The sequence below is a fragment of the Pteronotus mesoamericanus genome, unplaced genomic scaffold, assembly GCF_021234165.1.
Source record: "Pteronotus mesoamericanus isolate MK-2021 breed Mesoamerican mustached bat unplaced genomic scaffold, CSHL_Meso_final contig_75, whole genome shotgun sequence".
NCBI lineage: Eukaryota > Metazoa > Chordata > Mammalia > Chiroptera > Mormoopidae > Pteronotus > Pteronotus mesoamericanus.
The window spans coordinates 8,978,081-8,993,230 of NW_026555249.1; the positions used below are offsets into that span (position 1 = coordinate 8,978,081).

Consider the following 15,150-nt stretch of genomic DNA (forward strand, 5'->3'; position numbering starts at 1 on the left):
GGTTCAAACTATGGCAGCTGCTGCTGCTATTTTTTGTAATCAAAGACCTTGTCTTAAACACCTAGCAACCAGAGTACTGGACACACTAGTAGTATTCAATAAATACTTGGTGATCAGCCTAGAAAACGAGGAAAAAGGTAAAAGTCTCTCTAAGAGCATGTGGCAGTGTACAACCTGATTACAGCTACTATTTTTTATTTCTAAATACATATAAAAGAACTCTTTCAAAAGGAAGAACTAAACACCAATTACTGAAAGATTATTCTTTTATTAAATTTTTGGTTAATCTGATATGAGGATTTTATTAGCAAACATAGCAATTCAACAAAGGAACAAACCACTCTGAATAAGTTACTTATCAGTGAAAAGTCTGAGTGAAAATGACATATCAGAAAATTTCTAAAATAGCTTCCAAATATTTATATACACACATACCTCTCCCAATATACTCATACTCAAGTACCCCAGGTGAATATGTAGTGGCAATATAATTATTTGTTTTAAAAATTACACTTTTTTCTGTGGTATTTTTCCAATATAGAAACAATTATTGATGTAAATGAAAACTTTTCCTAGAACTCAAAAATAATATTGAAACTTTAAAAATAAACCAAATAACTACTAGAAAAAGCAGTAACATAGTAAAAGGCAACTGTAACAATTTATCCAAATGTCCCAATCTTCTTTTTATTTCCTTTTGCAAAATAACCATCTTTTAGTATTTCTCTCATTTTGCTAGGTAAAACAATAATATATATTCATGTATTCAAAACAATGCTGAAACATGAACACAACACTAAATTCTCCCCAAGAAAGGAGAAAAAGGCTCTTTGAAGGTCCTTATTAAGATATATAAAATGATTTAAACATTTTTACAACTTTGCTAATATAAAATTCAACTCATTAAAAAGTTATAAAATCTTATATTAAAAACTCTTATATGACACATGAAATCTTATGACATAAGATTAATCTGACCTGTTTTATACCAAATTAAGTATGCCATTCAAAAATAACACTACAAGTTACAACCTAAGTTTAAAAATAAAACATGATGTCATTTTAAATAAACAAGGTACCCCATTATCATGACTGTATACTAATATCACACGTGACAGATATGAATAAAAACTTATCTATAACACATGTGCTAAATAAAGCGTTCCACGATATTCTACTTGCCACCTGGTCACACACAGAAACCGCCATACAGCTAACTGTCACAGTTCACAGCTCACCTACCTCCGACCACTGGAGTCTTCTCCCTCTTTTTGCAACTCTACTCCCCTCAGTTTTCCTTTTTCTTTTTTTTTCCTTGGGGGAGAGGGCTGGTGGTGGTGGTGGTGTGGTGAAGGTTAGGGAGTGTATTATACAGAATTATGAGTAGAAAAGAAAGCAGGGCAATTAAAACTTCTAGTATATGAGGGATGAACATCAAGCATGGAAATAATTAGCATTATTATTTTAAGATGTGATCTCTCAACGTATGAAACTACTGATAAAAATATGTATGTGCACACATCCAGAAACAGTTAAATATACTTTTATCTGGAAAGCTGCCACTTCTTAATCACTATCTTTGTTTACAGTTTCTGTGTCTCTTCACTCTATTCATTGTAAGAAATACATGAAATTACACTGGATTGTGAACAAGATTACAAAAAATCCCTGCAAATGGCAATTCAATTCTCATTTGGTTACTGTAATAGAGCAGTATTTATCCGAACAACTGGAGGGCAGGGTAGGCAATGAAACATTCCATGTTTTTTTAGGATAATCTTAAATATTCTACATCGACATCAGGTTACATGTTTGATTTTGAGATCAGAAACTATGATTTTAGTGTAAAAATAACAAACACACTATCCATCCCATTTACAGTCTCTATTTTTAAACTGCATGTATCTGGAAATAAGTTTGATAACAAATTTACAAAGCCCTTTGAACATGCAGTACTAATGAAGGGGAGAGGAGACACATATACTACAAAACAATGGAAGAAAACAAATCATTTATGCTTGGGTTTGGAATGCAGCCAAGCATTTATATACTCATAACCAAAAGCACACAATTACTTCACAATATGCTTAAATCTCTCAGTCCAGCAATGTCTTCAAAGGTCAGAAGAACACTATTTTAAAATATAACAGTCTTCAGCAGTACAGATTTACATGCAAAAATCAGCAACTTTTCTCAAGGTTTTTTCTTCAAATACTGAATAATATGCCAGAAATATGTTAGTTCACAAAATTAAGCTATGATTTTTTAAACACTGAACCAGAGCGCTAACTATTCAAATGCTACTCTTCCATGCAAAGGTCTTACAGGTGTCAACTCTATGAGGTCTTCTTCCCTCTAGGTCATTCCTGACCCAGCCCATTTTTGTCTGAATTCCTCCAGCTTTTGATTCCTATATAAAGATAATCATCAGGCGCTTCAAATCCTTACTGTCTTAAACTATGCCCTGATAGATGTGTAGCCGAACCATACTATAAACTCCATAAAGCCAACAATTATGCCTTCCTGATTTACAGTAACACACACTAACCTAATTATAGAATATATCATCTAAAATATGCTGAGTGACATTAACAAACCACCACAAATCCAAATTCTTCAACATATGGGGGGGTAAAAAATGGTAAAGTAATTGAAGGAGCCAGATGCTTTAAAATTCAAGTATTTAAGGTTAAAACCCCTTTTGTATATTTCTTACTACACTCTGATTCTTTCAACAGGATATGTTTGAAGCCTGAGCATATCCTCATTTTTATTATATTTTTTATATTACAGTCTTCATTAACAGGTACATTGTTCAGTTTATGCAATGTCTGGTTATATGACTTTGTAAAAAGAATTTTAAGGATGTACTTAGGTTTAGGTTTTCTTTCAATACTATGACTTTGCATACATGAATGTTATATTTAGCTGGTTTTACATAAGTATTTTCAATTTATTTTAGCATCTGTATAATCCATCATAGAGATATAATTTTAAATTAGCTAATCAGCTTTAACCTGGCCACACTAACAGAAGCACAAATACAAAACAACGGATGATCCAAAAAAGCACAGTCAACTCTCAATTATTCACATGTAGATTACCTAAAAAGCATTTTAGCCTGTTTACTTCCACTATTTAGTAGTATTTGCTTAGGAAATTAAAATTGATGCTAATGATTCATATACGACACTTCAATTTATTGTAGGGGAGGAAAGAATATAAAAATCTTCCCAAGGCACACATAAGTAATGCTACTTAGATTATACATTTAGCACTCTTCCACCATTATTCACCTTATTATTAAGTGCAGGTAACTGAGAGTGGACTGTATGTAGCTTGGTGACAGTCAGAGGTACAGATACACAGGCATGCAAACCATTCACTCACCCCACTGTGCTTTTCACAGCCCTATTTTCAGTAGCCTGAGACCTGGGAGGGGGAGGAGGCAGCAAGTCACTGCAGATGATCACTTAAAAGGAAATTGAGAGTTGACTATAATTTACATTTAAAGTGCTATGAAGTAACATCACTCCTACATGTATTCATTGCTGTTCATGGGAATACCTCTCAGTGACTTAACAAGACTATAAATGCTTAACCTTTCAATATCCCAGAAACATGGTGATATCTGAGAATCGCAAAGAAAGTGAAAGCGCTACAAATGTAAAGTAGTATGTATTTTAGAGATTAGGAAACTGATACCCAGAGAGGTTAAATAAGCAACCCAAAATCATCTTCAGATTAAGGGAAGGGCGTAACTGAGCTCTCCTCCTGACCCCAACTGCAATGCTACAATCTCACAGTCCCTTCAACCCAAAACTCTCCTTTTGGCTTCAGCGACCATTTCTTGCTAATTTTCTTCTCTTCTGTTGACCCCCTTTTATTTGGTAGTCATTCCTCCACTACGCCATACTTTCATCTCACACTCAAATCTTCAGCTCCTTCTCCATGTACTTTCTCCCTCTCAAAGCCCTATTCAGGGAACAATCAGATCAGAAGTTCAGAACTATTAAAACTTCCATTTCAGTATTTGCTGCTGTATCTTACATATCTCTGACAGAGTCAATCACGTTAAATGCAAAGAACAAGCAACTCATTATCATCTCTCCTAAAATGATTTCTTCATTTCATGGTACCATCAAGTTCATTGTCCTTCAAGACTGCAAACTTAAAATGCTCTTTTACGTCTGATCTCCTTAATACAGTACTATACTACCCCCTTCCCATCCCATTTCTCTCTCCATTCTTCCATTTAATAAATGCTTCAGTTGTTATTATACAATAGATGCTGGAGAAGATGCTTCAGATCCAGTGAAGGAAAAAGAACTGGACAAAGAACTTAAATAAGGCAATTGAGAAAGTAACAAACAGATGTGGAAGAGTAAAGGAGAAAGCAATGAATTCCTACTGGTATGATTAGGAAGGCTTTCCAGAAGTGGTATGTGACCTAGACCTCAAACTAGTAGTTTGATAAATAGTGCTGCAAATGGAATTCTAGGCAAAGGAAACAACCTATTCAAGGTCAAATAAATAGAAAGTGCATGTCATGGGCAGGGGGTAACAGTCATCTTTGACTAAAGCAATAATTCTCAACCAGGCTCATAACACAATCTGCAAGGAGAAAAATGAAAAAAAGGAGAGGTTGGTTCTTGACTAGCAAACTCCCCCCAATCCCTTTGAAAAACACTGTGTATAAAGGGAGGGAGAATAATACATAAGTGAACTATGCAGCGAGAAAGATAGACTGAGAATAGTATGGTTAAGACAGTACAGAAAAAATTTTTGAAATTAAATCATAAAAGGCCTTCAATGCCAAGCAAAGACATTTGGACTCTATTCAGTGAGTAAAAATGGGTCTATAAAGTGTGAGTGTGAGTTTGTGTGTATGTTTGGTTATTTAAGAGAATCAGATCTAGATTTCAGGGAAATAATCCTGGCAATCATACAGCAAAGGGATTAAAAACAGGTGAGAGAAAGGTAGACTCTACTATCACCCAAATGTGGTAATGAAGATGCGAAGCAGACCAATGACAATGGGCATAGAAGGGGAGATTGGATTCAGCAGACAGCTCAGAGGCCAACTGGAAGCCCTTTGCAACTGAACTAAGAGAACGAACTGTGTATCTCTAGCTTGAACAATAGAGGACGGTGGTGGTACCTAAGAAGGAAAACGGAGGTATGCTACAGGGCGCACCGTATCACACATCACAACTATGAGATGACTGCCAGACACAGGTATTAGTTATGTTTTGAAAGCTCAGAAGAAAAAATCTGAATAAAAATGTATCATCGTAACAATCTCATTTTATGGGTTTTTGAAGTCGGGAGCGAAAAGGCTGCTTGGGGAGCTAATACGAGCAGCAGAGAACAGAACCTTAGGGCTCGCTTGCTTAGAGACCTCCAAGACCAGCCAGTGAAGAGAAGCTGCAGCATAAGAAGTAGAATAACCAGGAGAACAGTTCACCAAAGCCAAGTGAGGAAAGAGTTGCAAGAATAGCAACAGTATAGTGGCTACAATACATGATAAGTTAGTTGCTCACTAACCCTGTGACCTTGGCTGAATTACCTTTCTGAGTTCAAATCCTTTAGAATTTCAAAGCCTTTATCTTCAACTGTAAAATATGGATAATAAGAGAACCTCAAAAACTTGTTGAAGATTAAGTGAGATAATATATTTTAAACACAGTATTACTAGTAATAGAATGTAAAAATGCCAGTGAATTTTGCATGAGGTTACCAGCATCCTTAAAGACACTATTTTCAGAACAGGGGGAGACCTGTGTTTGTAAACTACAGTAGCTAAGGAAAACTGTGAAATGAGGTTGAACTATTCTGTCTGTAGAGCCTACAGAAAAACAACAGTTTGGTAATCTTTGTCTTTATCTTTCCACATCTCTTACCATCATTCCTTGCCCAGTATAGTTAGTACCTAATCCATACGAAGAAAACGACTTACGCTGCTGAACCTGAGAAAACTGAGCCAACAGGAAGGAATAAAGGAGCAAGAAATCATAGTTCTACAGAGAATATTAACCAGCATTAGAAGCATAAAGTTCTTTTCCCAGTTAGTTTTGGAAAGGAACAGAGATGCTTTATTCTCTGACTCAGAGAAACAGAAGGTAAGGATGGGTAAAATATAAAAGGAAGACAAGGGAATGCATATTAGAAAGTTTCTACAATCTTAAATTAAAAAAAAAAAAGTTCTCTACACAGAGCAGGAGGACCCCATCGCCAGCCTGGAATCCGAAGAATGAATCAGGCGATCCCTCCATTCCTGTATATGCTCAACCCCGTTTATGACTTCAGCACCGTGTGTCGTCCCCCACCACCACGCAGAATCAGATTCTGCCCGTAGCCTCCTAAGCAGCTCCTCTCCCTGATTTTAGACTTTGCCTTTCTTAAGGTGTGGTGCAGTCTCTCCAGAGCCCACACAGCCTTCCACGTTGTCCGGGACTCCTCTTCTGAGAAGGCCCCCCCATCTGCAGCCTTCTCTGACCCTCTCCCCACCAGATCATCACCATTCTCTCCTCAGGGCTACTTCTGTTCCAGAAACAGCCTGATTACTTAATTTATCGTTCCACATTGTAAACACTTCTTTATGTCTGTTCCAGTAAACTCCTAAAGAGAGAGTAACATCTTCCTCATCTTTATTCCTCTGGCACTTAATTCAGCATTTAGTATATAATAGGCATTCAGTCAATGTTTGTTTTGTCTAACTGAAGTGAGTAATTAAACAACATGAGTAATCTCCTAGCTAGAAGAAATGAGAACACAAAAAGTTACTGTTCCAATCATCATTCAAAAAAACCTTTCTCTTTTTCTAAGTATTCAACATCAACTAAGACTATTTTTTAAAAATTCTTACTAATGTTAACTTAAAAGGGTTGGATAATCAAAGTAAAAACCTCAATACTTTAAAATAAATTATATTCTGATTGTGTTTGAATAGAAGTGTGTCCCTGTCCTCAGAATTCACTGTGAACACAGTAATTAAATTATCCTAGGAAGGGCTTACACAGGAAAAATACTGTGTCTTTTCAAGCTTTCTGTACCAGGAAGAGATGCACAAGTGGACTGATAAAAAAGAGACTATCCTTGCAGTAGATGTAGCTAAAGGAAGCATTTGGGTTTCAAAATAGGTTTTTGGCAAGCAAAACTGAGATTATTTAATGATATCAATAGCAAATATGAGGGACTTTCACAAATTAGTTGTTCGGATACTGAAAGCAACAATTACCAATAAGTTGACTGTGAGATCTACTACATGAAGTTCCTAAACTTGGTCAAAATTAGTCCATCAACAATTTTTAACATTTTAGTATTCTCCTAGGCCTCAGGAAGATTGCAAGGCTAGCCAAGTTATCATTGCTAGGAAATTTTCTTGAGTCAGGGAGGAAAATTCTAAGATTTTATAAAATATCACATTTTATCTTAAGTTCATTAATAGATTGCTCTTAGACCTTATTTACTGGTAATCTCACATTACTTTTTTACAGATGTTATATTTAAGAACTCTACTTCAGACAGATTATATCCAACTGAATATGTATAAAAAAAATCCCCTTCCATCCCATAATTCCTTATTAGCAAGTTTGTAATATTCAAAACTACTTGAAATATTTTAAATGTGATATAAATAATTTTGATTTCACAGTGTAGGGAAGCAGCTAACATTCAGATAACATTATGCACAAAGTATCAGGTCTTGTGCTGAGTACTTTAATTAAGCACTAGTCATTCATTTCTCACATTCTAATAATCCTCACATCTGGGATTATAACCCAGAACTACTTGACTTTACAGTCCACTCTCTTTTCCTAAAAGAACTACAATGACCATGATCTTTATTTTATAATGAATTTTGTTAGATATCTATACACTGAGTTTCTCAACGATTACATAAAAAAATTAGAATGAGAACACTGCCTTACCATTAATAAAAATTTACATCTGATTACTTAAACTTTATCTAAAACATACTGTAATCCAATCCACAAACAGCTGCCCTTCAGCTGCAATCCAGAGTGTCCCACAGTTCTCAAAATATTACTGAAGTTTAATTCTTCATGAACTTTCTTCACATTAGATCCACAAGCCTTCTTTTATCAATGAAATGTTTGTCAGAATAACAATTTCTTAAACAATATCTAATTTATTTGCTTTTTTTAATTCTAAACTTCCTTAGGATTCAGGAATACAGTTCTCATGTAACCCCTCACTCTTAGTTGTATATTACCTTTGCCATCTGTTTCAATGGGCTGTGTGTATTTTATTACAAACTGAAATACATTTTGTCAAGGCAAGCAGAAATAGCATTTTCTGCACTTTCTGAATTATCTAGAATCCACTATAGACACAGGTGTTTACTAAATGTTCAAGGAATACAGTATTTTAAATAGTAAATGTACACAGTTATCTGTGTATTTAAGTAAAACTGGAGTAAACCAAAAGTATCACACCAACTTTGTATTGTACGCAGCTTTTACAACCCACAACTTGGACACCGACCAGAGAAACCACTATATAAAGGAACTCAGCAAACTCAATTAAAGCGCAACTGTAAATTATTTCTAGCACCACATCCAAGCAGGTTTTTAATGCACAAACTAAGCTCAAAATCTAATGAATGCTCTTTTCACCTCTAGCTAAAACATACATTCTCATATATAAATTAAATCACTAATAAACTATGTTACAGAACTCAATGGTAATTTTGAGCACTGTAGAAATTTTGCTTATTTTGTAGGACATTTACTAGAAAATCTTTTCCCATATATATTTTATATATTTTTCATGTGTTTTATATGTGTATTTTATATAATCAAGTTTCCAAACTATTACACAAAAGTCAAAAGCTTTACATCTTGAGTAATATTCAAACCCTATCTGCTGAAAAAAAAGTTCCAATTTAGTGATCTAAGTAGTTGCTATTTCTATTACTTAAGTCCTTTTGTATTACACAGAGTCCAGCAGAAGTAACGCCTGCTTGAGTGTGGCTGGTAGGGTTATAATATGCGTGTAATAATTTATAGTTTTAATTTGAACATTTCACCTAGAATGTCATATGGAGTGCTTGAAGATGATATTGTTATGATACAGAACTACATGGTTATGATTTTGTAATAAAAGATTTTGTGATAAAAACGGGGCTTTATCTGTGCCAGACCCTATATTTTATAAACTCTTCTGCCGGAAAAGGACTTGGTTCACCAAACACAACGTCGCAGAACTTTCAGAAAAAAATACTGTTACAGATATGTACTCTGGCACCTAAATGAAAACTAGCCTCTTAGTTTATAAAACAGTAATCTTACCTTGTGATGCACAAAATAAAAGAAATTAGAGAACGCACTATGCTTTAAATACAGAGATGAGCCTCAACAATGAGCTCGCGTCTAATACTGTAAATAACAGGAATGTCAAGCACCACATAGGTTAAAAAGTTTAATTTTATATAGAATTTTGTTTGTTTGTTTGTTTAACTTCCCAAAGTGTTTTTCATATCTCAAAAAGGAAACCGATTCTGCACAGCTGCCCCAGGTCACACTCTAAGCAGCTGCGGCCAGTGTGCAGTTAAGACTTCTTCGCTATGAGTAGACCAAATCCTGTTTACCGTGGGAGAGAGAAGAAAAACCTTGTACACAACCACTAAATCTTCAGCCAGATACTGCCGAATCTAGTCCAGTACCCAGCCTGATAGAAGAAACTCGGGCCCGGGGCCGGATTAGGTCTTTAAAAATACCCCCGGGGTTGACGCAGTTCGGAAGGTGTAAACAAACCACGGTCACTGCAGAAGGTAAACAATGAACCTGCGGCGGGGCGAGGGGCGGTCTCCGCCAACTCCGGGCCCGGAGGCCGGCCGGGGAAAGGCAGGCAGGAGGGAAATACAGCGTGAATCAGACACTTAGCAGTAATCGCCGCTCTCGCTTTCAGGAGCGAGTTACCGACGCCTCGGGTCCGCAGGGCGGTGGGCAAGGAGCAAACAGGCAGGCAGGCAGCAAGGACCGCGCAGGTCCTGCTTCTGCTGGGGGGACGGAGAAGGCAGGATGTGGTCGCTCTTCCCTCAGACATCCTCCCGCAACCTAAATAACAGCCTCCACCTCCCTCCGGCCGCTCCAGGATTCGGCTGTACCAACTCTGGGACAAGAGTAAAACGCTTCTTCGGGGACCCAGGGAAGCCGAAGGATGGCCGGCTGCGCCGAGTCCCGCGCGGGGCTCCCCGGGACCCACAGCACCCAAGGCCCGGAGAAGCGCTCGGGGCGAGGGAAGCGGGCACCACCGGGAAGGGGGATGGGTCCAGGGAGGCGGCCCCGGGCTCGGGCTCCGGCTCCCGCACCCCCGCCGGTCCCGTGCGCGGTCCGTCCCTGCCGTCGGCCCCCAGCCTCGGCTCCACCCCAGCACCGCACCCTCGCCCGGGCCCGCGCCGCCCCGCGTTACCTCGGGTCAGATCCAACGGGACGTTCTCCTCGCCGCTGTCATTCCGCCCTGCGCGAAACAGACACACAGCCCCAATTAGGAATCGCTGGCAGGCCAGCGGCCGCAGCCCTGGCTCCGGCCAGCGCCCCGGCTCGCTCCCGCAGCCCAGAGCCAGGAGCAGGCAGGGGCCAGGGATGGCGGGCGCCGGACAGTGAGGGTGAAGGCTACAGCGGGCTTACCTCGTATTCGGAGGTTCTTCAGCGAGCGGCCGCGGCCGATCGCCGCCATATTGACGGGTTTCAGTCACAACACCGGAAACCTCGCCCAATCGCGCGAGAACCCCTTCCCCTCCCCGCGCGCCGCGCCCGCCCCCCGCGGTATCTTCCCCGCCCCTCCGCGGCGGCGGTTCCGCCGCGGGCGCACAAGGTTCTCCAAGCTGATCCCGAGTTTGAACGTAACTTGCTGCTCGCGCGTACTCTCCTCCGGCTGTGGAGGTTGCGGCAACGCATCCGGCCCTCCGGGAGCACGCCTGCAGAGAGGGGCCGTCTCCCACTAGGGGAATCCCATTGATGCGAGTTTGCAGCGTGGGAGATGCTTCCCGTTCGCCGCCGCGGAAACCGTGGTCACAGCCCGGGCAGGCTGGGAGGAGGCCGGGATGTGGCCGGCTGGCCACCTGCCGAAACCATCCTGCGTGATTCTCCTGCTTGCTTTCAAGCCCTGGGCGACCTTCGCCTCCTTCCTTATTCATCAATTAAAATAATTTTTACTAAAAACAAAAACAAACGCTGCGCACAGTGTTAACGTAACTCAGATCTCGTCCGAGAGTCGCTTTGCTCCAACCAAGTGAACACGTAACAAAGTTTGTTTTCCACCCTCGCTCTGACTACCGGGCTAAGCAGCCTTGTATTTGATCTGCAAAGCCACGCTCAATCGGGGGCTCCCATCAGTGGAAGCGGTCGGGGAGGTTGTGTTCGCCGGGACTGCGGGGTGGTCGTCGCGGGCGGTGGGTGGGGTCGTCCCGCCCGCGGATGCCAGGAGGCCCAGCGAAGGGTTTCCTCTCCGCCTGGAACCGAGAAGTCTTCTGAGGGCTGTGTCCTGGTTTTCTGTCTATGTAGCTGTTAGAACAGTGGCTAATATAAATGTTGTGGATTAATATTTTTCATGTGTAAACCTAACAGTTGTTAACGCTGGAGAGTTTAATTCTATAAACTGCTTTAACTAATTAACGTATATACACCTGACCTCCGACCAAACAACTTTTTCTTAAATTAGATTAACTTTAAAAGAGAGGGTGAGCGTTTTGTTGCCTCTTATTCCTCGACTCTTGGGTTTTTATTCCGGAGACTGGAAGTTAATTGATAGTGGAAATCTTGCCTTAACCACCTCTCTTTTCCAGTGTCCAAATACAATGTCCGGCACAAATAAATGTTCAATATATAATTAGTTGGTTGAGTAAATGCCCGTATTACTTCTTTGTTTCAATGCTCTTCTTGCTAAAAATAAAAAAAAAAAAGCAAGAAAGAGCAATATTGGAGATACTAATGGCAGTCGTTAACAATAGTGAACAATCGGAAACACTTAAATGCCCAAAGGTAGGATTTATGCAAATTATTGCAGCTATTAAAAATGATGAATTAGCTCTAGCACATTTAATAGAAAATAATGTTCATAATATTAAATCGAGAGATTACAAAATTGCCATTTTTATTAACTTTTAAAATACGTCTCAAAAGTATACTTTATAAAATATTTTACATATCTTTATAGATAGAAAAAAGTCTGAGGTGATATATATCATATTGTTAACTGACTTTTCCCTCCAGAGTGGAATTACATATATACAATTTTTGTTCTTGTTTGCTTGTCTGTGATTTTAAAATGTCCTCTAATATATAGGGTAGGGCAAAGTCGGTTTACAGTTGTGAGTATGTGAAACAATTTATTCTTGTATTATGTATTAATTATTGTATTATTTTTCCATACTCACAACTGTAAACCGACTTTTGCCACAGACTATGTCAGTTGTAAAATAAGTTTTAAAAAGAAAAATAAAAGCAATATGAAGTAGTAGTATCATCACAAAAATAAAATAGGTGTACAGCTTCCTTAAGAAACTGTCCTCTCTGTGTTCCAGATCATTGTCTTGCTAGGTATGCCATCCGATACCTGATGCTGATATTGAGCTTAGATTCAAGGATGCACCACAATTAGAGTACTGTTTAAAAATATCTCCTTATATCACCAGTAATAATTTTAATAACAACCGACCTGCTCCTTCTTTTGTAGCTTTTAAATCTTGGTGCAAATGATTCATTCTACTTACAGCCTCAGGCAAAAATCACAAAACTCAAGGGCTGGCTAGAACATTAAAAATATGTATCTCATCCTTCCTTGCATTACCACATTTCACTATTTTAGAAAAGTTGAAATCTATCAATGTAAATTTTATCAGATTCTTAAAATTTTTCCTATTTTCAAACTTTTCTTATCCCTACCTACTCTAAATTAACTCCTTCCTAATACAATTTAATTTTATTTTCTCTTTCAGTCTTTCATGAAAGTTGAGTACAATTGATCCACTTTTACATTATTTAGGGTACAGGGGAGCCTGAATTCAATAGTCTTTCATCTTTATAACTGTATGATCCTGTGTAAAGATCATTATTCAATTACTCTATCTCTTCCAGAAGGGGGGAAAAAAAAACAACAAAAAACCCCTGTCTCTCTTCAGTCTTAAAATGAAACTAGTTTTTTCCTCTGTTACTGTCTCAGTCATTTCAATGGTTGTGTTCTCCACATTTGTTCTTATGGTGAATGGCATTTCTGGTAAAAAGAACAAGTTCGTAGTATTTGCAAATGACACTCAACTAAGAAGCAGGAGTTTAGGTAAATTTTAGTAAGGAACACATTTCACAATGTTGTGTTTGCTTTTTAAACAATAGCACTACATTATTTGTTAAATTCTCTATCTACTATACTTGCTGATTACTAGCCATTCCTCTTCTTGAAACTTGTTTTTCTTCCTTTTTTTCCCCACATTCCTGTTTCTTACTCATTTTGTTTACTTCTTACTACTTCTCCAATTTTCCAGGTCATTTCGATTCTAATCTGGTCATTGAGAATGGGACTTCCTCATCTTAGTTTTCATTTCCCAACTAGGTTTCAATTTCTGTGTGAATGAATATTTTTTCTCATAGTATTAGTCATTGATAAAAAATGTTATATGAGATTAGGTCCAGAACCACACCTCTAAGAGATAACTACTTGATTCACATGATATAATGACTCCATTGATAGTCACTCTCTGGGTTCTCCTTTCTGTCCTATTGCACACAGATACTATTCTAGTTCATAAACCAAATTTTATTGGTTTTAGATATAGTAACAATGATCAGAAACAAAGTCTTGCCAAAATCTTAGTTCCCTACATCTATCTGCCTTATTATATAGGCCATATGAATGAAGATAAAGCAAGTCAAGAACCACAACATTTGGTCAGTCTCTTTCTTGGTAATTTCTCTTCGTAGTTAAACCACACATTTAACGTTTAGATAAAGCCGTTAAAATGACAGGCAGTGGGGCCCTGGCCAGGCAGCTCACTTGGTTAGAGCCTCATCCCAATATGCCAAGGTTGGCAGGTTAAATCCCCTGTCAGGGCACGTGTAAGAAGCAACCAATGAGTGCTTAAGTAAGTAAAACAACAAATCAATGTTTCTCCCTCTCTCCCTTTCTCTCTCTCTCAAATCAATCAATAAAAATAATAATAAAATGACAGGCAATGGGCTAAATTCAGCAAATGTTATAATCCTACACAGGGTTGTTTATAAAGATTCAGCCTTGGTCAAATAGGAAGTAGCCTTTCAGTATTGTTTCTGTAAATTTTAATTTCTGTCACAAAATCTCCTTTAAATTTCATTTTTTAAAAATCTGTAAGGTATAAAGGCCCTCTGTGAACACAGTTTTAAATGAAGAAAAGTCTATGTTTGTGAAAGAAGAAGATACATATATTCGTAAAATAAAATTTGTAAGGGTGTGCATTGAAATTTCAACAGCGATTATCCTTGGTTGGTGGAATTTTCAGTGATATTTTTATCTTTCTTTTTACCCATTTTTATTGTCCTAAAACAAATTTTTACTTGTGTAATTTTTTAAGGAAAATATTATAGAGAAATTTTGTTGGTGATCCCAAACCACAATTATATGTATCTGGTTATAATAATTTGCTAAGTAAAGGATCCATGAAAATTGTTTGTTTGTGCATCTCATTAAAATAATTTGTCCATGTACTCCAACACATGTATATTTACTTTTTTATTAAATAAAACATAAATGTGAAATAAAATGGTTAAAAGTAATTTTTAATGTTATATTACTAATGGCACAAATAAAAGCAATGGGGCTAAATATATTTCATTGTTTTTAAAATTGCTTGTTCAATACTTTGTGATATAGCAACTCAAAAGTCTAATTCCAAGAGAAGTTTATTTGGATGTTGGAATTTAGCAGCCGAAACCCCACAAAAATACAAATTAATATATGGAAGAACTATTCTGTTGGTTGCAGTTTCTAAATCATAACACTTGGTTTTCTTTTCAGTTCTATCCATCAGTAATACAAAAGTTTGTTGGGTTTTTTTCATGTAACTTGGCTAATAAATGTCTATCTTTCTTAATGTAAATCTTTTCATAGCCAACTGGAAGATATAACATACAGAAATTTTTAGCAATTGAT

At 37.8% G+C, this 15,150-nt stretch overlaps 1 protein-coding gene across 2 annotated transcripts in view; it reads right to left on the minus strand.

Annotated features, from left to right (window-relative positions):
- RICTOR (RPTOR independent companion of MTOR complex 2) overlaps positions 1 to 10,726 on the minus strand; it is a 100,597-nt gene extending 89,871 nt beyond the window's left edge. For both annotated transcript variants that reach the window (XM_054583957.1, XM_054583956.1), the window contains exons 1-2: positions 10,659 to 10,726; positions 10,441 to 10,488 (exon numbers count right to left, since the gene is read on the minus strand). In XM_054583957.1, coding sequence (XP_054439932.1) covers positions 10,441 to 10,488; positions 10,659 to 10,707 — 97 coding nt within the window. In that variant the 5' untranslated portion in view covers positions 10,708 to 10,726. The remainder of the gene's footprint in view (positions 1 to 10,440; positions 10,489 to 10,658) is intronic.
- Positions 10,727 to 15,150: the final 4,424 nt, after the last annotated feature.